General features: G+C 49.1%; 2 protein-coding genes across 6 annotated transcripts in view; one reads left to right on the top strand and one right to left on the bottom strand.

The window, feature by feature from the left end:
- Positions 1 to 327: 327 nt before the first annotated feature.
- On the bottom strand, positions 328 to 20,488 carry AHSA1 (activator of HSP90 ATPase activity 1). 5 transcript variants are annotated; one of them, XM_069735774.1, is made up of 11 exons: positions 19,831 to 20,017; positions 16,293 to 16,363; positions 3,661 to 3,851; positions 3,487 to 3,569; positions 3,135 to 3,252; positions 2,728 to 2,816; positions 2,529 to 2,651; positions 2,352 to 2,453; positions 2,225 to 2,276; positions 1,260 to 1,318; positions 564 to 697 (listed from the first exon to the last, which is right to left on the bottom strand). In XM_069735774.1, the coding sequence occupies exons 1-10, from the start codon at positions 19,900 to 19,902 to the stop codon at positions 1,296 to 1,298; spliced, it is 924 nt and encodes a 307-aa protein (XP_069591875.1). In that variant the 5' UTR covers positions 19,903 to 20,017; the 3' UTR covers positions 564 to 697; positions 1,260 to 1,295. The 5 variants fall into 5 exon arrangements, with proteins under 5 accessions (XP_069591877.1, XP_069591874.1, XP_069591873.1 ...); XM_069735776.1 differs by lacking the exon at positions 1,260 to 1,318 and having other exon boundaries at positions 328 to 697; positions 19,831 to 20,032; XM_069735775.1 differs by lacking the exon at positions 16,293 to 16,363 and having other exon boundaries at positions 19,831 to 20,009.
- VIPAS39 (VPS33B interacting protein, apical-basolateral polarity regulator, spe-39 homolog) overlaps positions 20,396 to 24,844 on the top strand; it is a 36,729-nt gene continuing 32,280 nt past the window's right edge. Inside the window, exons 1-12 of the mRNA XM_069735769.1 lie at positions 20,396 to 20,491; positions 22,352 to 22,451; positions 22,553 to 22,687; positions 22,853 to 22,891; positions 22,960 to 23,024; positions 23,146 to 23,202; positions 23,296 to 23,388; positions 23,769 to 23,802; positions 23,965 to 24,067; positions 24,372 to 24,399; positions 24,471 to 24,547; positions 24,664 to 24,739. Of these exons, the coding sequence (XP_069591870.1) occupies positions 20,396 to 20,491; positions 22,352 to 22,451; positions 22,553 to 22,687; positions 22,853 to 22,891; positions 22,960 to 23,024; positions 23,146 to 23,202; positions 23,296 to 23,388; positions 23,769 to 23,802; positions 23,965 to 24,067; positions 24,372 to 24,399; positions 24,471 to 24,547; positions 24,664 to 24,739 (903 nt within the window). The remainder of the gene's footprint in view (positions 20,492 to 22,351; positions 22,452 to 22,552; positions 22,688 to 22,852; positions 22,892 to 22,959; positions 23,025 to 23,145; positions 23,203 to 23,295; positions 23,389 to 23,768; positions 23,803 to 23,964; positions 24,068 to 24,371; positions 24,400 to 24,470; positions 24,548 to 24,663; positions 24,740 to 24,844) is intronic.

The raw sequence follows: 24,844 nt of genomic DNA on the forward strand, positions 1-24,844 counted from the left end.
CCATAAGGCGCCGTTTCCACACCTCGTGCGGCCCGCCCAGGAACCGTTTCCACACCTCGAGCAGCCCGCCCAGGGACCGTTTCCACACCTCGAGCAGCCCCCCAGGGACCGTTTCCACACCTCGAGCAGCCCCCCAGGGACCGTTTCCACACCTCAAGCACCCCCTCCTGGCGCTGTTTCCACATCTCATGCGGGCCCCCCCAGGCAGTTTCTACAACTCGAGCAGCCCCCCAGGGACCTTTGACACCTCGTGCAGCTACATCATCCCCCCCCCCAGGCGTCTCTTCCACATCACCAGCATCCTCAGTGCAGGACTACGCAGCAGTCTGCTACTTTACACTCGTTTATTGGCGATAGTGCACACAGGCGGCCAGGACGACAACATCCCAAGAACCAGTTATCAGCACAGACATTAATCCGGAACCACCCGCCCATCCCCCACATTAAATACAATGTTCAGTCCACAACAGCAGATTCATATTTATATAATGGTGTAAAAAAAAAAGAACCTCTCCCCCTCCCTATTATAAGAGTAGCGCCCCATAGCCGAACGTCTGCTTGATGCCATCAAAGTAGTATCGCTTCCAGCCATCCCTCATGTGCTGCTCTTCGCTCTGGGGGACACCTCGGGCCTCCATCTGCAGCTCCGTCTCCCCCCGCTTGTCTGTGAAGGTGAGTGTAATGGTGGCATGGTGCCCTGCAGACAGAACAAGAGTGATGTGAGCACCGCCATCTTGTCGGCATCCACCCCCCCCCCCCCCCATCCTCTAAGTCGCTGACCCGACCTCCCGTTGCGTTCCGGACTGTGACTTCCATGTACGGAGCCGCCGGTCACATCTATATCTGCAGCACTCGGGCTGCAGAACTTGGTAACGATGAGAGCAGACTGGCAGGGGGCCTCCGCTCTCGGAGGGGGGGGGGGGGGGGGCACACAGGAGTGTTTATTATATTTTCACCATAGATAATACTCTAATACTCGGTCTTGTTTACCAATTTGTAGTTTAATCACCCGAGTGGTATAAAAGCAGACATGGGGGGGGTTAGTCCAGTCCTAAAAGGCCACAATCTAAGTGATGATCTAATAACCATGTATAAGTATATAAGGGGACAATACAAATATCTCTCGAAGGATCTGTTTATACCAAGGAAGGTGACGGGCACAAGGGGGCATTCTCTGCGTCTGGTAGAGAGAAGGTTTTTCCACCAACATAGAAGAGGCTTCTTTACGGTTAGGGCAGTGAGAATCTGGAATTGCTTGCCTGAGGAGGTGGCGATGGCGAACTCAGTCATGGGGTTCAAGAGAGGCCTGGATGTCTTCCTGGAGCAGAACAATATTGTATCATACAATTATTAGGTTCTTTAGAAGGACGTAGATCTGGGGATTTATTATGATGGAATATAGGCTGAACTGGATGGACAAATGTCTTTTTTCGGCCTTGCTAACGATGTTACACAATACTGAAAGGAGACCGCACATGTCCGGTCACAGAAATGAAGGGTTAACTGCCTTGATCAGCACCAAAACATGGGTTCCAGCCACCACCCTGCCTGATGAAAGGTAAATGTACAGCACCACATAGTAGCCGTCATATTGTACATACACTTCAGGGGTTAGGAAGAGGTAATGAGATATTCCAGCTCCTCCTCTCACTTCTGCATCAGGAGATGAGCAGGGTCCAAGACACCATAACAGTAGAGCCAGAATCCCCCTATAAAGAGCCTGGACTGCTGCCGATTACGAGACGTACAATTCTCCAGACAAGGTCATCTCAGTCCTGAGAAACGGACGATGTTTACTGCTATTGTGTCCCCGCGGCCCTAGCGGGAGGCGGCCGTTACAGTCTTCCCTTCGCCCCCCAGGCGGGAGGCAGCCGCGACAATCTCCCCTTCGTCCCCTAGGCGGGAGGCAGCCGCGACAATCTCCCCTTCACCCCCCAGGCGGGAGGCGGCCGCGACAATCTCCCCTTCACCCCCCAGGTGGGTGGCGGCCGCAACAATCTCCCCTTCGCCCCCCAGGCGGAAGGGTACCGCGACAATCTCCCCTTCGCCCCCCAGGCGGAAGGGTGCCGCGACAATCTCCCCTTTGCCCCCACGCAGGAGGCGGCAGCGACAATCTCCCCCTCCCCCCCACGCAGGAGGCGGCCGCACCAATCTCCCTCACCACACTGCATCATTTATTACCACCCCCATCTGCTGGCATGAGGAAGAATAGGGTGGCACTTACCTGCCGGCCACGTCTTGTACCTCCAGGACATAACAATGCGCTTCTCCCAGTCCTGTAAGATAAGCAGTGGGTCAGGAGCTCAGGTGGAAGACCCCCGGGCACAGAATGTCCCCACAACTTCACTCACCAGCTCTAGGAACTCTCCGCTCACGTTGCCTCCCAGTAGATGAAACTTGCCCCCTTTATCTGCCATGACTGTGGCCGGTGCATGCGTGAACCCTTGGACGAGCTGCAGAGAAGACAGCAACATTTAGGCACAGCAGGCTCTGTAGGACTCCCCTGCGCTTGGCCATGTCCCCTTTACCTCCTGGCGGGTCAGCACACGGTACAGCTCCTCCGGGGAGGTGAGGAACATCTCCGTCATTCTGACTTTACAGGTGGGGATCTTCACTCCGGAACTCGGACAGGTTACCACTTTCTCCTGACTCTGAGGAGACAATAGAGGTGGTCACCATTAGTCGTCCATCCTGCAGCCAGTTACCACATTGAGAATCATCACTTACCGGGGGAGGGGCTGCCTTCTGCTTGGCTTCGGTCACCGCTGAGTGCGACTCTCCATTCTCAGTGGGGAGAATCATTCCTTGTGTGAATTCTGCAAATCACAAACAAGTCCACACTCAGCGTGCAAAGATGATGAGGAGTGTAGTCCACAAGAGCGCTAGTCTCCATGAGCCTCCACCCGGAACACAGTGAAATGTCTAATAGGGTCCATCATGGAGGTGGAGTCCTCCGCTCATAACATCACAGCAGCAGCTTCTGGACTGAGGGGGGAGGTCGGCGGCCACGGCTGGAGCCACGTTGCAGTGGACACTGATATAAAACAGCAGTTTAACACTTTCAAATCTGCTCCAGGTCATGCCCAGATTCTGCAGAAGGGTGTCACCCCCACGTCCTATAGGCGGACACCCACCTGTCTTTAGCATGGAGATGTATTCTGCCACAGCTGCCCGTATCTGCTGTGCACCGCTCTGTCGCATCAGCTCCGTCAGCAGCGTGTCAGGCTCATCCTTCGCCAGAGACACTCGGATCTACAAATAAAAGCAAAAGTTACTGAGAGACCCCCATATCAACTAGAGGGAGCTGCAACAAGAGAGAAAAGATACCAGGGAATAGATTGTAGTCACCTCTCCTACAGTCACCTCCCCCAATGACTGATGACAGGGAGAAATAGATTGCACAGTCAGCCCTCCCTGGATGATACCAGAACGCAACCCCCCCCCCCCGGCATGTGTCTGGTGGTCAGTGTCGGAGTCTCCCCTTACCTCCACCTCGCTGGGATCGTTCTCGTCGGACAGGTTGGGAATCTCCACATGGCCCTTGTACTTCACTCCTGATTTGGAGACTCCTGTAAAACAAGGATGTGATGTTGAGAGGAGTGGTAAATGATGCCGGTGGGATTACTGGGGATCCCCGCTATCTTCTGCTCTTCCGCCCACCTGTCCAGTTCAGCTTCACGTCCCACTCATAGAAGAAGATGAGTTTGCCTTTGCGGTTGTTGATGGAGGCCTCACCGTCGAGTTTGCTGACCTCTGTCACCTGGCAGCCGCCCTCATCTCCCGTCACGCTGACAGCCAGGAACAGCTCCTTCAGTTTCTCTGTGGACCAGGCAGTGGCGTCACGTTCTGTCCTGTAGGGCAAAGAACTCGGACATGTCAGGCCAGAGGGGTCACAATACCACTGCAGAGACTAAAGGCCCCGTCACACATAGCGAGATCGCTAGCGAGATCGCTGCTGAGTCACAAGTTTTGTGACGCAACAGCGATCTCAGTAGCGATCTCGCTTTGTGTGACACGTACCAGCGATCAGGCCCCTGCTGTGAGATCGCTGGTCGTGTCGGAATGGCCTGGGCCATTTTTTGATCGTTGAGGTCCCGCTGACATCGCTGAATCGGCGTGTGTGACGCCGATTCAGCGATGTCTTCGCTGGTAACCAGGGTAAACATCGGGTAACTAAGCGCAGGGCGGCGCTTAGTAACCCGATGTTTACCCTGGTTACCATCCTAAAAGTAAAAAAACAAACGCTACATACTTACCTATCGCTGTCTGTCCTCGGCGCTTTGCTTCTCTGGTCTGGCTGTGAGCGCCGGTCAGCCGGAAAGCAGAGCGGTGACGTCACCGCTCTGCTTTCCGGCCGCTGTGCTCACAGCCAGACCAGAGAAGCAGAGCGCCGAGGACAGACAGCGATAGGTAAGTATGTAGCGTTTGTTTTTTTTTACTTTAACGATGGTAACCAGGGTAAACATCGGGTTACTAAGCGCGGCCCTGCGCTTAGTTACCCGATGTTTACCCTGGTTACCGGGGACCTCGGGATCGTTGGTCACTGGAGAGCGGTCTGTGTGACAGCTCTCCAGCGATCAAACAGCGACGCTGCAGCGATCCGGATCGTTGTCGGTATCGCTGCAGCGTCGCTATGTGTGACGGGGCCTTAAATAATACTGCCACCTCAGGCCACACAACACCACTGCATGGAACAAAGAATACCGCCACCCCCTCAAATACATAATACCACCGCAGGAACTGAAGAACACCGCCATCCCCTGGACACAATACTACTGCAGGGACCGAAGAAAACTGCCCACCCCCAGACACATACTACCATCACTGTACCATGGTAAAAATGTTATGGTGGAGACAGGACAGTTATATTCAGTGACCTTCTATCTCCGGCTCTACCCACCATGACTACTTTTCCCAAACAAACACCATTGTCTGCAGTTTGCACCTTTTTGGTGCCATCACTTTTTCAGTATCTTCCCCATCCATCACAGTGACATCCTACAACAGTGGGCCCTGCCCAGACCACCCCCATAGATAAACAAAACATTTTTTTTGTTATTTCCCGTTAGAGGGAATAAGTCAGCAGGTTTATATGTATTCTGAGGACAGAATGAGGAAAGGGTTAAACACTATTGAGGGATGTCCCTTTTTTTTTTAAACTATAATTTTTCATTAATATAAATTGCCATAATTTATGTCATATTAATCACGACATCGCAATCGCTTAGGTTTCCTCAGTGGTGTAACGCCTAAACAGTGAGAACTTCTTATAACATATTTTGGGTAAAACGGGGAAGGAAGAAGGTGACAGATCACTTACACCATGTATGACAGGTAGTGCTGTGTTACATCTCTGTACCCACGGCATTAGTCTGACTGATTTCCAACTCTCCCATTTATCATCATCATGATCATTCACCAATGCTAAGATTTCAGCCAGTGACAGACATTTAGGATTTTTCAACGATTGTTGATTTTAGTATCTGTGAGGATATGTACAATCACTGTCCGAAGATCGTACGGAATTACGGCCAGGTCGCTAGCCAGAAGGGACAGCTCCTCAGTGACAATCGATGGCCAGAAGCGCCTGCTCCTCAGTGATGGTCGCTGGCCAGAAGCGCCTGCTCCTCAGTGATGGTCGCTGGCCAGAAGCACCTCCTCCTCAGTGATGGTCGCTGGCCAGAAGCGCCTGCTCCTTAGTGATGGTCGCTGGCCAGAAGCGCCTGCTCCTTAGTGATGGTCATTAGGATGTGACTAATCTGGGATATCAGATGGGTGATAGCATCCCATAGTGTCTTTACTTTATCGCAATTCCATCAGATATGTATCAAATCTGCGTTAGCCTCTCCGCACCTCCAGAACACGTCAGGGGAGTTGCGGTAGATCTACAATAGTCTATATGGCAATGTGATGCCACCTGTATAATCACTTTCTTGCATCTTCCAAGTGATTTCTACACTGAGTGTTCCTATCATTGAGCAAGACCTCTGCCACGACCTGGGGTGATAGTGCGTTGTTAATCTTCCTCCCATGTGTGAAGATGCATGTCCGGAGAAGAGAACGTCTCCTCCAGCATATAATTACGGTATACCCTGAGAACACAGGTTCCACCTGGAGTTGGAGGTCCTGACACACTACCATAAAGTCTCAATGGTGGCTTAAGACAGCGCTATTGTTATAGAGCTCAGCTGGTTAATGAATGCACCCCACACCTCCGAGGCAGCATCCTCTTTAGGCAGCAAACACAGCTTCTTATTAGGCCACGGTGTATAAATAAAAAATGATGCTATATTTGTTGTTTCTATGATAGGTCTTTAGATTTCTATCCAGTATCTATCAATATTATTATTATTACACATAAACCTTAATTATTGGGAATATGGCTGCTGTATAATATCTCACCACTGAGGGGCGCCCTCGTCCTCCTTTCCTTATTGGGATGTATAAAGTATCTGCTCTATAGTATCCCACAGAAGGCCTCAGTTTAATGATTGTTTTATTTGACAAGGTGCTAATTGTGTTCCCAGATACGTTATACTGCCATTGTCCCATTTAGGGATATTTAGTTTTCAGGTGCGATATGGAGGGTATTACATTTAGAATTTGACATTTGGAGATGTTTAATTTATAATACGATACATTAGTGAACAAATCCATTAGGCTACTTTCACACTAGCGTTAACTGCAATCCGTCACAATGCGTCGTTTTGCAGAAAAAACGCATCCTGCAAAAGTGCTTGCAGGATGCGTTTTTTCCCCATAGACTTGTATTGACGACGCATTGCGACGGATTGCCACACGTCGCATCCGTCGTGCGACGGATGCGTCGTGCTTTGGGGGACCGTCGGGAGCAAAAAACGCTACATGTAACGTTTTTTGCTCCTGACGGACCGCTTTTTCCGACTGCGCATGCGCGGCCGGAACTCCGCCCCCACCTCCCCGCACCTCACAATGGGGCAGCGGATGCGCCGGAGAAATGCATCCGCTGCCTCCGTTGTGCAGTGCGTTAAACGCTAACGTCGGAATCTGTGCCTGACGCATTGCGACGGGGAGATTCTGACGCTAGTGTGAAAGTAGCCTTACTTTCATGACTTTAGTTAACGATTTTCTGTTCTGAATTTCCAATTTTAATATCGGTCATTCCGCAATGCGATCTGATTTTGTCTGTTAGGGCGTTGATTATTAATGCAAATATTAGTGGTGACAGCAGACACTTCTGCTTCGTCCCATTGGTGAATTTATTGGAAATCACTTCAGATATGAGGACTGAGGCTGATGGATCAGAATATAGAGGGGTGATCGCCTTAACCATATTACTGCCAAATCCAAATCTAGACAACACCTCAAACAGAAACCCCCAGTGCACCCAGTCAGACGCCTTCTCAGCATCCAGAGCAAGGAGCAAAGAAGGCGTCCGCCTCCTCCCGCTGTATGGTGATATCGATCATCCTCCTCGTGCCGTCCAACGTCTGTCTAGATCTAAGAAATCCTACTTAATCTCTGCCCTAAAAATCGGGATTATTTCCGAGATCCTATTCGTTAGAATTTCAGAATAGATTGTTAGATCAGAGTTCAATAATGATATCGGCCTAATCATTTCATATCATGCCTGGATCATTTCTTTCATTATTTTCCCACTTTCAACCATATTTTGGAAAAATGATAATTACTTACGGGTAATTTGATTTTCCAGAACCATGACAGCACCGCACGTGAGAGATGGCATCCGCCCCCAGGAACAGGAAACCTGTAGCAGAGATATAAGAATGGGGCGGCCCCTCTCTCCTCAGTTTGTTTCAGAGTATGGAAGATGACCGCTTTGTTAGTACACAGTTATGTATTATATTTACATTGTACAACTTTCTGTTAGTTTCTATCTATACACATATCTCCTTACACACATATTTACTTATATATAATAAGTTTTTTTTTTTTTGTGAATCACACAACCGTCACCAAGATAGGGCGGGAATTAACGCGGTGCTGTCATGGTTCTGGAAAATCAAATTACCCGTAAGTAATTATCATTTTTTCCCTTCACCATGACAGCACCGCACGTGAAAGGAAGAAATAGAAGACTCCTAGGGTGGGACAACAGCAGATAACACCTTTCTCCCAAAAGACAAGTCTGATAGACCTAAGTCTAGCCTATAATGTCGGAAGAAGGTAGATGGTGAAGACCATACTGCCGTTCTACAAATCTGTTCCACCGAGGCGCATGCCCTTTCCGCCCAGGATGTGGCAATAGCACGCGTGGAGTGGGCCGTAACACCCTGTGGGGGAACATGACCCGAAGAGGAATATGAAAGTGAGATAGCTGTTCGTAACCACCGTGCAATAGTTGCCTTTGAGGCCTTTTTTCCCCTGTTTGTCCCCTGGAAGGTGACAAAAAGGGCCGATGACTGACGCCAAGATTTTGTGGCTTCTAAGTATTGAAGCAGGCATCGTCTGACATCGAGACAATGGAAGGTTTGCTCTCCCTGGGATTTTGGTTGGGGACAGAATGAGGGCAGAATAATTTCCTGGTCTCTATGAAATTTTGAGTTGACCTTTGGAAGGAAGGCCGGGTCGGTTTTGATAACCACTTTGTCATCATGGAAGGTAGTGTAAGGAGGGTTCACCGACATAGCTTGAAGCTCACAGGTACGACGGGCTGAAGTTAAGGCAACCAGGAGGACCGTTTTTAGGGTCAAGGATTTTATTGATATAGAATCAAGAGGCTCAAAAGGGGAAACGGTTAGAGCATTTAAAACTAAATTTAAATCCCAGGGAGCCACCTTAGGTAATAATTTTGAGGGATGGACATCTTTTTATTAGGCTTCTTCCACTCCCGTTTTATTAAATTGACTATGTTATCATGGAAGGGAAAAAAATTTCTTCTTTTTCTCCTCCAAATTACTAAACATGGTGTCTTGGACTGTCCGCGGTTCCTTAGGAGTCTCTACCCCCATAGTCGTTCTGACGAGTTTGAGCAGCTTTCCAATATCTTCTGACTGAAAATAAGGGTGACCATACTCCTCGTCTGAGGAGTCTAAATCTGAGGCATCAGAGGGGGTTAAGGCTCCCGGCTCTTCCCCTGAATCTACGTCCGACCCTTGCTCACTTGTTGGGGGAGGGGATGTTCCCTTTGCTGTGTGATGTTTCAGCTGTTCCTTAACCGTGGATTTAACTTACTCTCGTATAATTGATTTAATATTTTGTAATAAGGAAGATGATTCCTCCGCAACTGTTTTATCGATACAGGGCTGGCAGATTTTCTTGCTGTATAGCCTGGGGAGTGTCTCTTTACATAGTGGACAGACCCTATTTTTCTGTTTGGAGGTGGCTTTTCTTCCCTACAAAACACAGTGTACAGGGTATCAGTGTGTGTGGTTTGCCTTACAAAGGCACTCACCCCTCCAGGACCCCAGATACCACGGCAGCTTGAGTCTCCTCAGACATACTGGGCGCAGGCATCAGCAGCGTCTCTGGATCCATCGCTGGTTCGGTCATCTTCAGGCAATTGCTTGAAGTGCAGGACCAGCGACTCCTCTTGCCGCTTCTATTATATAGAAGGAGCGGTGTGCGCGCCTCTGGAGCAGCTTCCACCCGGAAGTGTCCAGCACACCGGCTCCTTCGGCGTGTGACGTCACTTCCTGTGCGACCGGAAGTCGTCATCCTTCACTTCGGCGCCAGCGTCAGTGAAGGACACGCCTCCTTATCCCCAGACCAGCCTCCTGCACAGAGCGGTCACCGGGGAGTCCAGCGAGGGGAAAGGAAGGCGCGGACATAGCAGCCTCTTCACCGGACAGCACCGCACGCGATGCCGCCGAGCATGGCTGGCCCCCCCGTGGACCTCGGCCTCCGGACCGGAATCATCAGAGGGGGATCCCTCCGGAGGTAGGAGCTCTGCGACAGGCGTCCACCAGCAGGAACAGGAAACCAAACTGAGGAGAGAGGGGCCGCCCCATTCTTATATCTCTGCTACAGGTTTCCTGTTCCTGGGTGCGGATGCCATCTCTCACGTGCGGTGCTGTCATGGTGAAGGGAAAAACTGAGGCTATATGAAGTGTTAATATGCCCTCAAATAATTAGAAATACTCACTTGTTTGCCCATCAGGAACAGGGACTTGTTTTTCATTGCTCTAATCACTAGTTTCATTTCTGACTGGTATATTGGTTGTTTAATGTCATTACTCTATTGTCTCTAAGGCTAGGGGTGCCCTAGATCGCCCTTTTCCCCGGATTACTTCTGATGGTGAAGTAGATACCAATCAGACAAATATACCCAAACAACAGTGGAATTCATTGGGGATTGGAAGACGGGGTTAAAGCAAAGTAGAAGAAAGGGAATTATCACACACTCAAAACCTAGGAACAGTCAAAGATAAACCCACCCAACACCTTATTCAATAACCACCAGCAACAACCTTCAGCCATGCAGAGAGTCTTAGCTCCAGGATCTCTCAACTGAGCAGAATAACCCTTGCACTGCCAAATTAAATTGACAGATTAAGTGCTTCTAACCAGTGCAGGAGTAGGAGAGATCAGACTCTACGGTCTTCTGGCTCCTCTCTGTTGCGCTAAACCCGTGACAGTATTCCCCCTTCTACGAGGGACCTCCGAAACCTCAGAACCGGGTTTATCAGGGTAGGGTGTGCCATGTGAAAAGACCGGATCAGCCTCTCCCCATGGACGTCAGATGCTGGTACCCACATCCTCTCCTCAGGACTGTGTCCTTTCCAGTGTACCAGATACTGAGGCGACTGACGAACTAAGCGAGAATGAACGATTTTGGCTATTTGAAATTCCAAATTTCCATCCACTATGACTGGAGATGGTACAGAAGACGTAATGTATTTTTTGAGTAGAGATTGATGAAACATTATGGATCCTAAAAGTGGGTGGCAAAGCAAGGCGGAATGCTACAGGATTGACAACGGCCACAATCTTATAAGGACCAATGAAACTGGGATCCAGTTTCCAAGAGGGAAACCTTCAACTTAATGTTCTTTGAGGACAACCACAAGAAAGTCACCAACACAAAGGTCCGAACCCACCAACGTCCCCTATCAGCCACACTAATATTTGGACCCCATTCTTCTTCAAATTATCAAGAACCCCTTGCCACACAGACATAATTGATGATGAAAAACATTCTTCAGGTATTCTAGAAGAACGATTTCTATTAAATGAGCTGAACTGAGGATGAAACCCGTATGCCCAGAAGAACAGGGACTTACCCGTAGACTCATGACAGCGATTATTTACGGCAAATTCAGCTAGAGGTAAGTAGGTGACCCAATCCTCCCGATTCTCAATATAAGTCTCAAGATTCTGGTTAAACCATTCAGTTTGCCCATTAGACTGCAAATGAAATGCTGAAGAAAATGACAGGTGGATCCCTAAAAAGTGCAAAACACCCTCCAAAATTTGGAAATAAACAGCACCCCCGATCAGACACAATATCGGTAGGAAATCCCATGTATTTTTACTATCTCACAGATCTTGTCATTCGGTAAAGCGAGTAGCGCAATAAAATGTACCATTTTACTGAATCTGTCCACCACCAAGATTACAGTATTACCTGCCGATACGGGTAGATCATTGATTAAAAAAAAAAAAAAAAAAAAAAAAAAAAAAAAAAATCGACCGATAACTGAGTCCAAGGTCTACTGGGAACTGCCAATGGTTGGAGAGACCCAGAAAGACGAGTATGAGGTTTTAGGGTAAGTTTACACAGTGGGTTTTTGCTGCGTTTTTTTTATGCATTTTTATGCTAATTTTCAGCTTCTTTTTACAATACCGGCAAAGCCTATGAGATTTAAGAAATCTCATGCACACACATTGTTTTTTTTTGTGTGATCAGTATTTTGTGATTTGCTACGTTTTTTGGACATAGAGCATGTCACTTCTTTCAGCGTTTTTTCACCCATTGACTTGAATGGGTTTAGAAAAAAAATGCAGCAAAAACGCAGGTATCATTTGCTGCGTTTTTGCTGCTGGCAATCCAAGGACATTAGCATGGACAAAGAAAAAAAACGCACCTAAACCTGCGTTTTTGACGCAGCTTCTTTCCTGCCAAGAAGATCAAGTTTTGCTGCAGAAAAAAAAGCAGCAAAAACTCCCTGTGTGAACTAACCCTTAGAACACGCACAGACACATATTCCTGGACATCCTGATATACCCACCAAAAACGCTGAGTAAGAAGATTAGTGGTGGCTTAATTACTAGGATATCCAGTCAACACCGAATCGGGATATTCACTAAAAACTCCCAGACGGATATTAACAGGCACAAACAGTTTACCTAAAGGACAGGCATAAAGGGAGTCTCCCTGAGAATCAACAACCTATTTTACAAGATCAGAGCATGTAGATGCAATAACGCATCACGCTTCTTAGAATCTACGTGTGTGGTTTATCATAAACCGGAAACTTCTTCGAACGAGGAGACGACTGATTCTTACTACTTAAGGTATTGACCTCCATCTGAGTATATGTTCACAATTTTAGTGGGAGAACGTAGTACGTTTTTGGTAAACAATATTAATGTCTTTTTTGGAGTTGTGACTGTGCGGCAGTCATATAGTGGACTACATATTGGACTTTTGACTATTAGAACGGGTTGAGGAAAGAACCCAGGTGTATATCCGGATTGCATCGCACATGCGATTTTACATTGTGTATTCTGGCAATTGGAATGTCATCTCATTCTTAGGGTATACCAGCGCGAATATATATATTTTTTTTATAACTTTGTACTTTTTACAATCTGTGGTGATTGTTTTATTCGCTGCAGGTATAGATATACCCTATATCACCAGCGCCGCTTTCACCCTTATTCATATTTAGATGCAATAACCACCCATTTTTGTAGTATAGGAACCAGTTCACAATTATCTCCAACCCATGGCATGGCAGAGCTCAGAAGGAGCACCGTTTGACTTTTCAATGCAAAATTAACAGGAATTGAGATGGGACGCCATGTTGCGTTTGGAGAGCCACTGATGTGCCTAAATATTGAAACGCCCCACAAGTGACACAATTTTGGAAAGTAGACCCCCTAAGGAACTTATCTAGATGTGTGGTGAGCACTTTGACCCACCAAGTGCTTCACAGAAGTTTATAATGTAGAGCCGTAAAAATAAAAAATAATATTTTTTCACAAAAATGAAATATTCGCCCCCAATTTTTTATTTTCCCAAGGGTAAGAGAAGAAATTGTACCCCAAAAGTTGTGCAATTTGTCCTGAGTACGCTGATACCCCATATGTGGGGGTAAACCACTGCTTGGGCGCATGGCAGAGCTTGGAAGGGAAGGAGCGCCATTTGACTTTTCAATGCAAAATTGACTGGAATTGAGATAGGACACCATGTTGCGTTTAGAGAGCCCCTGATGTGCCTAAACATTGAAACCTCCCACAAGTGACACCATTTTGGAAAGTAGACCCCCTAGGGAACTCATCTAGATGTGTTGTGAGAGCTTTGAACCCCCAAGTGTTTCACTACAGTTTATAACGCAGAGCCGTGAAAATAAAAAAAAAAAATTTTTCCACAAAAATTATTTTTTAGCCCCCAGTTTTGTATTTTCCCAAGGGTAACAGGAAAAATTGGACCCCAAAAGTTGTTGTTCAATTCGTCCTGAGTACGCTGATACCCTATATGTGGGGGGGAACCACCGTTTGGGCGCATGGCAGAGCTCAGAAGGGAAGGAGCGCTATTTGGAATGCAGACTTAGATGGAATGGTCTGCAGGCGTCACTTGCTTTTGCAGAGCCCCTGATGTACCTAACAGTAGAAACCCCCCCCCCACAAGTGACCCCCATATTGGAAACTAGACCCCCAAGGAACTTATCTAGATGTGTTGTGAGAACTTTGAACCCCCAAGTGTTTCAATACAGTTTATAACGCAGAGCCGTGAAAATAAAAAATCATTTTCCACAAAAATTATTTTTCAGCCCCCAGTTTTGTATTTTTTCAAGGGTAACAGGAGAAATTGTAGTTGTTGTCCAAAGTACGCTGATACCCCATATGTTGGGGTAAACCCCTGTTTGGGCGCACAGGAGAGCTCGGAAGGGAAGGAGCACTGTTTTACTTTTTCAACGCAGAATTGACTGGAATGGAGATCGAACGCCATGTCGCTTTTGGAGAGCCCTGATGTGCCTAAACAGTGGAAAGCCCCAATTGTAACTGAAACCCAAACCCCAACCACACCCCTAACCCCAACACACCCCTAACCCTAATCCCAACTGTAAATATAATCCAAACCGTACCCTAACTTCAGCCCCAGCCCTAACGGGAAAATGGAAATAAATACATTTTTTTAATTTTATTATTTTTCCCTAACTAAGGGGGTCATGAAGGGGGTTTAATTTACTATTTATAGCGGGTTTTTTAGCGGATTTTTATGATTGGCAGCTGTCGCACTAAAAGACGCTTTTTATTGCAAAATATAGTTTTTGCATCTCCACATTTTGAGGGCTATAATTTTTTCATATTTTGGTCCACAGAGTCATGTGAGGTCTTGCTTTTTGCGGGACGAGTTGACGTTTTTATTGGTAACATTTTCGAGCACGTGACATTTTTTGATCGCTTTTTATTCTGATTTTTGTGAGGCAGAATGACCAAAAACCAGCTATTCATGAATTTCTTTTGTGGGGGGCGTTTATACCGTTCCGCGTTTGGTAAAATGGATAAAGCAGTTTTATTCTTCGGGTCAGTACGATTACAGCGACACCTCATTTATATCTTTTTTATGTTTTGGCGCTTTTATACGATAAAAACTATTTTATAAAAAAAATAATTATTTTTGCATCGCTTTATTCTGAGGACTATAACTTTTTTATTTTTTCGCTGATGATGCTGTATGGCAGCTCGTTTTTTGTGGGACAAGATGACGTTTTCAGCGGTAGCATGGTTATTTATATCCATCTTTTTGATCGCGTGTTATTTAACTTTTTGTTCGGCAGTATGATAATAAAGCGTTATTTTTTGCCTCTTTTTTACGGTGTTCACTGAAGGGGTTAACTAGTGGGACAGTTTTATAGGTCGGGTCGTTACGGACGCTGTGATACTAAATAAAGGACATTTGGCCCAACAAAGGCCCCCTGAACAGGACCCTGAGCTGCCGCCATCTCCACCGCCAACTTACAGGGATCTGTAAGCCATTTTTGTTTTCTTTTTCTTTGTTACGCCAAACCATATTTTTGTTTATTTTGTGCTGTATTTGCACTTTGTTGTGTTTTGTTGTTTGCAAAAAATACTAAAACACCAAAAAAATTACCACCATATGACAAAAATATGGTTAAAAGTTTTCAACAAAAGGCTTTTGCTTTTAGTAAAAAATGTTGTCAAAAGCCAATTGATTTTTGTGGACCAATCATTATTACATCACACACATATGCTCTGTTCATAATCATCTGGTAATTAAGGAAATACAACACACATAGTACTGTTTCTTTGTCACAAAAAAATTTATGTAGATAATATATTTTGAAAAAAAGAAATTCACAACTGAGAAACAGCATAATCTTGCCAGGGAGTAGCACCTTGAGGAGAAACAAAATAATTGGTGAAAACATCCCTAACTTTTATGCCAGAAAGGGGACGGCGCGGGGGAGGGCCATGTGGTGTAGGCCTAATCACATTGCTCAACATGTGTTCAGCAATATCAGCTGAGGAGCAATCATGTATGCGGGTAAAATTGTGCAACATTACAGAGGCTTTTATGACTTCATTCACCGTAGCCCCACCGAGCTGAATGGCAGACTGGAGGACATGCCATTTGGCCACCAGAATACCAAAGGCGCACTCCACCAGTCTCCGCGCCCTAGAAAGCCGCAAATTAAAGATCCTCCGCCGGTGGTCAAGGTTGCGCCGGGGATAAGGCCTCATGACGTGTCTCGTCAGTTGGAAGGCCTCATCTCCAACAAGAACAAAAGGCACTGCTTCCGCATTGGAGCCTGGGAGTTGTTGTGGTGGTGGGAGGTCCAACTGGTTTTCACGTAGCCGCCGACCCATAATGGACGAATTGAAGACCCTAGAGTCTCCAGTTCGGCCATAGGCCCCAATGTCTACAATTATAAACCTGTAATTTAACTACAGCTAACAGAACTACAGAGAAAAACTGCTTATAATGGTAGAATTGGGAGCCAGCGTTCAGCGGCTTACACACCCTGATATGTTTCCCATCCACGGCTCCAATGCAGTTTGGGAAGTCACAAGTGTCATGGAACCCAAGGGCTATTTTGAGCCAATCGTTACAAGTTCCTGGAGTTTAGCCCATATTTGACTACAGGTTGACCGCACAATACCCGAAATTGTCGACCGGCCAATCAGAAACTCCAGGTGTAGTCCCGCAAACGACAAGCCAGTGGACAGGAAGCTGAAAGTGTTAAAAAAGGATTATTAGGTAGGTAACAAGAGTTCACACCAAACATGAAGAAGCACAAGTAGATTGTATATTTTCAAAAACATGATTAACGCTATACAATCAAAAATTTACCTAGGGTACTTAACTATAAGATTCAACACACTTTTTTGGATCTGCTTGTGCCCTAATGTAGACATATACTTGAAAAAACCTGCTAGAACACAGCACATAAAAAGAAAAATCATCAGCATACAGTATGTGAGGATGTTGAATACATACCGTAAGGAGAAGACGCTCCTCTGCGGATATGGCTTTGCGCATCCTTGTGTCCTGATAGGTGATACCTGAACAGAATATCTCCAACAATATATCAAAGGTTCTGATGGTCATGCGACAGTACAGATAGAACTTGTCAGGATGTGCCCGCAGAGCTGTATAGAGCCTCTGAAAATGGCCTTTAGTGAGGCGTTTAGTCAAAAGAGGACGCACCCACATTCTTCTCCTCCTTCGCAGATCTACAATCACAGGGTATGGCTGGCCAAACCGACACAACATGACCCAGTTAAACAAAACCCGCTGAGTTGGGGGTGAAGTGCAGTAGGTCAGACATGGTGCAAACGTTACCACAACACAACAACAGATGCACAACCACAATTTGGCCATATGGGTGGGTGCCACCTGTTGTAGAGGCCTTAAATAGGGTTGCTGATTTAAATTAATTTCAGCCTCAAAAACCGTTAAATGGCCATTTTGTCAGGTTGCGTGAAAAATACGCATTACGGATGTCATACGGATTACATACGCAACATTACATGCGCAAAATACGCGACCACACCTTGCCAATTGATTACATACGGATCACCATTTCTGGAATTTTTATGCATATTACGGCTGTAAAATACAGCTGAGTGTGACGCCGGCCTTACTGTGAGTATTTGACCAGCAAACCCGCCTGACCTTATCCCCATATAGAATCTATGGAGTATTGTCAAGAGGAAGATGAGAGACACCAGACCCAACAATGCAGACAAAGCTGAAGGCTGCTATCACAGCAACCTGGGCTTCCATAACCCCTCAGCAGTGGCACAGGCTGATCGCCGCATGCCACATTGATGCAGTAATTGATGCAAAAGGATCCGCGACCAAGTATTGAGTCTGGAACGCCCGCCAGGGCCGTGGGGTACTTGGTACCGTGTCTGGTACTTAAAGGGGATGTCACGATGGAGGTGACCCGGTCCGTGGCCCTGGGAGCCCAAGTAAAAGGGTATGTCCTTAAAGGGGTTTTGAATAAACTTTGTGTTCGTGACGCCACCTGTGGTTCTCTGTCACAGGTGACAGACGCTGCTTAAAGGGGTCCACTGGGGTGATGTATGGCAGCTAAGATGGTATAGCTTCCCACAGGTGAAGCTGGGTCCACAGGGCTCCCGATGTATAGATGAAGATGGTGGGTAGTGTAGCAAGAAAGGAGGACACAAGTTTTCAGTCTCTTTACCTGGTTTACTGATGAATTCAAGCAGCCACAGTCCAGGGCACCAGATCACAGGTACAGGTCCGGCCGACTTGGAAGCGAGTTGGGAGTCCCCTTTACCAGGTGGAGTCAGAAGCCTTTCCTCTAGCGCTGTGGTGTAGTTCCTTGCTGCCATAGGCCTCTCACAAGGTCCTCATGTGTTCTCTCTGTCCTCCTTGTAGGTAAAAAAAACTAACCTGTATGACAGGTGGCTCGAGCCTTTTTTACCGGGTCTCTATAACGATCCGGGCTCCATGAGCAACTGTGTCTCCAGTTGTCAGGGCGGACAGGTGACTTGTAATCCAGCTGTCCTGCCGGTTTCTGCTGTGAGCCATGGAGTCCCTCACAACCCCGGTCTTCCGGCTACCGATATCTGCGCTCTGTAGGGAGGTAGCCCAGTCGCAGCTGTCCTCCCCAGTTCTCACTCTCCTGCGCTTCACTTCTCCTACATGCTCTCTATAATCCGTTTGGCTTTCTCTCTCTAGGAGCTGCAGCACTTCTCATGGGTGCACGGCCCCTCTTCTTACTTATCCTCTGTCTCTCTGACAGGAACTAACTGCTTTCCCTCCAGACCAGAATATATATAGGGAGCCACCCACAAGCTGGATCAGAGCTCACTCTTCTGGCCTAGAGTGTGAACATGTTGCTTGCTTGTGTTTACCTGATAAAGAAGATCCTTCCTTGCTTCCAAGCGTGACATCACTCTCCCAGTGAGGAAAGCAATGTCACTGTGACAACCAGGAACCTGGGGTGTCATAAGTACAGTTACTTAACATACATTTCAGTAGGCCAACATTTTGGATTTTAATATCATTTTTCAAGCTGGTGTTATAAAGTATTCTAATTTACTGAGATAATGACTTTTGGGGTTTCATTGGCTTTAAGCGATAATCATCAACATTAACAGAAATAAACGCGTGAAATAAATCACTGTTTGTAATGACTCTATATAACATAGGAGTTTCACTTTTTGTATTTAAGAACTGAAATAACTTTTTGATATTCTAATTTTGTGAGAAGCATCTTTATAAGGCAGCACGGTGGCTCAGTGGTTAACACTGTTGCTTTGCAGCTCTGGAGTCCTGGGTTCAAATCCCACCAAGGACGACATCTGAAAAGAGTTTGTATGGTTTCCCCATGTTGCCTGGGTTTCTTCCGAGTTCCCTGCTTCCCTCCCAAACTCCAAAGACTGATAGCAAATGTAGATTGTGATCACCGATGGGGACAGTGATTATAACATATGTAAAGGCCTGCAGAATATGATAGGGCTATATAAGCAAAGCATAATAATAAATAATTTGCCGCCGTGCGATTCCGCCCTCCTCTGCCGCGCCGACGTGCGATTCCGCCCTCCTCTGCCGTGCCGACGTGCGATTCCGCCCTCCTCTGCCACGTCACCGTTCGATTTCGCCCTCCTCTGCCGCGCTGACGTGCAATTTCGCCCTCCTCTGCCGCGCTGACGTGCAATTTCGCCCTCCTCTGCTGTGCCGCCGTGCGATTTCGCCCTCCTCTGCCGTGCCAACGTGCGATTCCGCCTTTGTCTGCCGCGTCACCGTTCGATTTCGCCCTCCTCTGCCGCGCCGCCGTTCGATTTCACCCTCTGCCGCGCTGACGTGCAATTTCACTTTCCGCCTTCGTCTGCCGCGTCACTGTTCGATTTCGCCCTCCTCTGCCGCGCTGACGTGCGATTTCGCCCTCCTCTGCAGTGCCGCCGTGCGATTCCGCCCTCTGCCGTGCCAACGTGCGATTCCGCCTTTGTCTGCCGCGTCACCGTTCGATTTCGCCCTCCTCTGCCGCACCGCCGTTCGATTTCGCTCTCCTCTGCCGCGCTGACGTGCGATTTCGCCCTCCTCTGCCGCGCTGACGTGCGATTTCGCCCTCCTCTGCTGTGCCGCCGTGCGAGTATGCCTTCCTGATCGCCGAGGTCATTCCCCCTGGGAACCCACCATCCTGGGCATTATCTCAGTCTCACCAGTGCCAGTTGTTGACGTTGGTGGCGTCCGCCCTTTGCTCCACGATCCAGCGAGGGTCTCCCTCTCCCCATCGCGCCATGCCGCTTCCCTGCGCCCTCAGCCGCCGCCTCCGCTGTCTGGTCTGGTGTGGAAGTTACTAGAACAGCCTTGAAGCCGGCACAGACAAGCTCCGCCCTCACGTCATAATGGTCGCTACCGACGCCATATTATCGGAGACCAAAATCAGCTCGTGAATTTGATGGATCAGTTCCGAGGTCAGAGCGGCCATCTTACCTGTGATTAGTCAGCTCAGAACCACAGTAACCGCTGGCCGTAACACACTCCGCTACATCAACCAGAATAAGCTCCAGAGACTCCGTGAGTGGAGGGTATGGAGAGCGAAGGATGCAGCTGTCGCGGGGCATGCCGGGAGCAGTAGTTTATAATATTTACTATAGAAACGCTGTGCGACATTGCAGGAACTACTAATCCCAGACTGCACTGGTGAGAAGTGTCCCCCGCCCCGCCTGCTAGTCCTACCTATCACGTGATTTGTGTGTCTTCTCCGGCGCCTTCATAGATCAGATGTCCCGGCCGAAGGCGGACGAGGAGGAGTACTGGCATGGCTCCAAATGCAAGGCTTTCACCTTCGAAGATGACGATGAAGATGGACTGTCCCAGGTAATCACCAATTATCAAACCTCCTCACACCGGTCACCTCCCGTCTCCTCCTCTTCACATCGGTCACCTCCCCTGTCTCCTCCTCTTCACACCAGTCACCTCCCCTGTCTCCTCCTCTTCACACCGGTCACCTCCCCTGTCTCCTCCTCTTCACACCGGTCCCCTCCCCTGTCTCCTCCTCTTCACACCGGTCACCTCCCCTGTCTCCTCCTCTTCACACCGGTCCCCTCCCCTGTCTCCTCCTCTTCACACCGGTCCCCTCCCCTGTCTCCTCCTCTTCACACCGGTCCCCTCCCCTGTCTCCTCCTCTTCACACCGGTCACCTCCCCTGTCTCCTCTTCACACCGGTCCCCTCCCCTGTCTCCTCCTCTTCACACCGGTCCCCTCCCCTGTCTCCTCTTCACACCGGTCACCTCCCCTGTCTCCTCCTCTTCACACCGGTCCCCTCCCCTGTCTCCTCCTCTTCACACCGGTCCCCTCCCCTGTCTCCTCCTCTTCACACCGGTCCCCTCCCCTGTCTCCTCCTCTTCACACCGGTCCCCTCCCCTGTCTCCTCCTCTTCACACCGGTCCCCTCCCCTGTCTCCTCCTCTTCACACCGGTCCCCTCCCCTGTCTCCTCCTCTTCACACCGGTCCCCTCCCCTGTCTCCTCCTCTTCACACCGGTCACCTCCCCTGTCTCCTCTTCACACCGGTCCCCTCCCCTGTCTCCTCCTCTTCACACCGGTCACCTCCCCTGTCTCCTCCTCTTCACACCGGTCCCCTCCCCTGTCTCCTCCTCTTCACACCGGTCACCTCCCCTGTCTCCTCCTCTTCACACCGGTCCCCTCCCCTGTCTCCTCCTCTTCACACCGGTCCCCTCCCCTGTCTCCTCCTCTTCACACCGGTCCCCTCCCCTGTCTCCTCCTCTTCACACAGGTCCCCTCCCCTGTCTCCTCCTCTTCACACCGGTCACCTCCCCTGTCTCCTCCTCTTCACACAGGTCACCTCCCCTGTCTCCTCCTCCTCTTCACACAGGTCACCTCCCCTGTCTCCTCCTCCTCTTCACACCGGTCACCTCCCCTGTCTCCTCTTCACACAGGTCCTCTCCTCTGTCTCCTCCTCTTCACACCGAACACCTCCCCTGTCTCCTTCTCCTCTTCACACCGGTCACCTCCCCTGTCTCCTCCTCCTCTACACACCGGTCACCTCCCCTGTCTCCTCTTCACACAGGTCCTCTCCTCTGTCTCCTCCTCTTCACACCGAACACCTCCCCTGTCTCCTTCTCCTCTTCACACCGGTCACCTCCCCTGTCCTCCTTCTCCTCTTCACACCAGTCACCTCCACTGTCTCCTCTTCACACAGGTCCTCTCCTCTGTCTCCTCCTCCTCACACCGAACACCTCCCCTGTCTCCTTCTCCTCTTCACACCGGTCACCTCCCCTGTCCTCCTTCTCCTCTTCACACCAGTCACCTCCAGTGTCTCCTCCTCCTCTTCACATCGGTCTCATCCTCTTCGCACCAGTCACCTCTCCTGTCTCCTCCTCTTCATCACACCGGTCACCTCCCCTGTCTCCTCCCCACACTGGTCACCTCCCCTGTCTCCTCTTCCTCACACTGGTCACCTCCCCTGTCTCCTCCTCAAAATCGGTCACCTCCCCTGTCTCCTCCTCCTCACATCGGTCACCTCCCCTGTCTCCTCCCCACACTGGTCACCTTCCCTGTCTCCTCTTCCTCACACTGGTCACCTCCCCTGTCTCCTCCTCAAAATCGGTCACCTCCCCTGTCTCCTCCTCCTCTCATCTGTCGCCTTCCCTGTCTCCTCTTCTGCCTCTTTTCACTGGTCCGTTCCTCTGTGTCCTCCCATCTTTTTTCTCTTGTAGCTGAAGGAGTCTAAGCGTGCAGTGAACAGTATAAAGGCCTTCGTGGATGAGGATGATGAGGAGTGGGAGAAGTTCACCTGGAGTGGGGAGCCTGTGGGGAGTGAGTGCTGTCACCCACCATTACCCTGCGTCATTCGCAGGTCGCTGTTCACATGATGCCGTCATGCAGTATCCCGTGACCTCTTGCGTCTCTCCTCTCAGGTATATCTTGGTCCATCCAGGAGTCGTCCAGCACCCGGGGCTCTGAGCCCAGAAGTTTTCCATCAGATAAATTGCGGTCTGAAGGTTCGGGCTCCTCCTTCCCCCGGCCGGGGTCCTTCAGCAGCTTATTCAGAGGTGAGTGGCAGCCCTCTGTTCAGTAGCGGCACTGGCCGTCTCTGCTCCGTGCTCTGGCACGGTATAGGCAGGCTTTGGCCCTGTCTTGGTGGCGGGAGACCCTCGGGTGGCCTCTTTTTTTTTTTTTTTTTTTAGCTTTCTGATTTTACACTCTTATCTCTGTAGTGAGATCGAGGCCTGACAGCTTCCAGTCCCTCTCGGAGGGTACGTACATTTTGGGACCGGGGGTCTTCTTGTGCCGACTCCAGATATTCTGACCTATTATCTTTCAGCTCTTTTAGATACAAATATTAAGTATGTGGCTCCGGAGCTGCGCAAACCCAAGTCTGAGTACCAGGTACTGAGTGCAGGATGGGACGGGACATAGTGTGTGCTGAGGTCGGTGGTCCCTTTGTGGCTGCCCTTTGGGGGAGACTGCTACCGTCGCACCGTGTGTTTTCATCTCTGGTTTATTACAGGATTACAGTGGAGACTGGAGCATTGAGGAGTCTGTGCGGAGGATGCAGCGCGGCAAGGTACTACCATAGACAGGCGGCACCGTACTCCTCCTTGAAAACCACTGTACCCAGCCTCGAACACCACTCACTACCCCGCTCTGTGTCCCCCAGATGTGCTCCATGGAGAGGTTCCGCTCACTTAAAGACAAGCTGCACTTACTGGACGAGGCCGTGCGACTTCATGATGGCAATGTCATCACAGCAGTAAGTCACGTGAACACCCCGGCCCCCCATACTGAACGATCTGTAATATACACATATATAAATTCCTTAACATTCAGTTCACATCACCAAGAAAGAAAAGTAGTGAATGATTGAAATGTGTATATCTGCAGTGCAGTCTGGGAGGGCATAGCGTATACATTTGCGCTGCAGTCTGGGGGGCAGATGTACACGCTGTTCCCCCCTCCATACGTACATGGCGTGCCCCCTCCCCTGAGATGGAGATGTGATGTAGATGTACACAGCTTGCTCCCTCCCCCATGATGTGCCTTAGATGTACACGCTATGCCCCCTCTTCTTGCTGTGCAGTATATATGTTCAGACCTAGGAACAGCTGCTTCTTCCTTCTCCCCTGATCACAGGTGTTAATCTTCTTAAAGAGGACGCTTCGTTCTGGTGAGTTCCCCCTTTACCTGCCAGCCTGTAATTGTGCCATGTGTGCCAGTCTGGTGTCTGGTCATCCTCCCTGTGAGACGTTGACTTGGCACCCGTCTATCCTCCCCATGTGATGTGGGCATGGTGCCCATCTGCAGCTCTGTCATGTTGCCCTCTTCACAGATGTCCTGTTTCAGGAGCTGAAGATCAGACAAGTTGCTCTGAGACACTTTGTTCATTTCCTGAAGGAGACCTCAGATCAGCTGCTTTTGACGGAGCTTCTCAGGTGAGGCCATGAGGGAATCGTAATGAGGGCTCCTGGTGGATGCCGCCAAGTCAAGGGGCCTTTTGGGGAAGGTGATGACATGGCGAGAGGTTCTTTGGGATGAGTGGGCAGGGCGCACCACAGCGTGACGAGGAGTGCTGATGGCTGGAGAGAGCAGTGATGGTGGGTGGGGAGGCCTCTGTGATTGAGGGTGCAGACAGCTGGTGGGGCCACAGTGGTCGGGGTGTCCTGACAGCTGAGGTGTCAGAGGTAAGATGAATGTGGGCTCTTCGGTTCTTCATGTGCTTCTTTTTCTGATACCCAGATTCCTAGAGTGGACGGAGGAGCTGGCGGTGAGTATCCAAACTGCGATTGGGGGCAATCTTGTGCTATGTGCCCCTAATGATACAGACTATACCCTCAGATGTGTAAATACAGGGAGCACCTGGACATCCTGGGGGCTGAGGAGCGCAGAGATTTTCTGAAGAGTAAGTGCATAAGGTCAGTGAGCAGAGCGATGCCCACCTATTCTGGATGCAGATCACCTATATTCTCTATAGGCAGAGCTATGTAGGCTGATGATCACTGCTCTGACTTGTGACCGCTTCTCCTTCCAGTCTGCCCTTTTCTTCCGAGGATGCCACTCATGTACAGGATCACTACACACTGCTGGAGAGACAGATCATCATCGAGGTGAGCGCCGGATCCCCATGTATGTGTGAGAGTGGATCCTTCTGACCTTGCTCCACCTCTATATTGAATGCCCCCCGCTCTGGGTATTAAGTATGATGTACCATC

This window comes from Ranitomeya imitator, chromosome 1 (genome assembly GCF_032444005.1).
Source record: "Ranitomeya imitator isolate aRanImi1 chromosome 1, aRanImi1.pri, whole genome shotgun sequence".
Taxonomy (NCBI): Eukaryota; Metazoa; Chordata; class Amphibia; order Anura; family Dendrobatidae; genus Ranitomeya; species Ranitomeya imitator.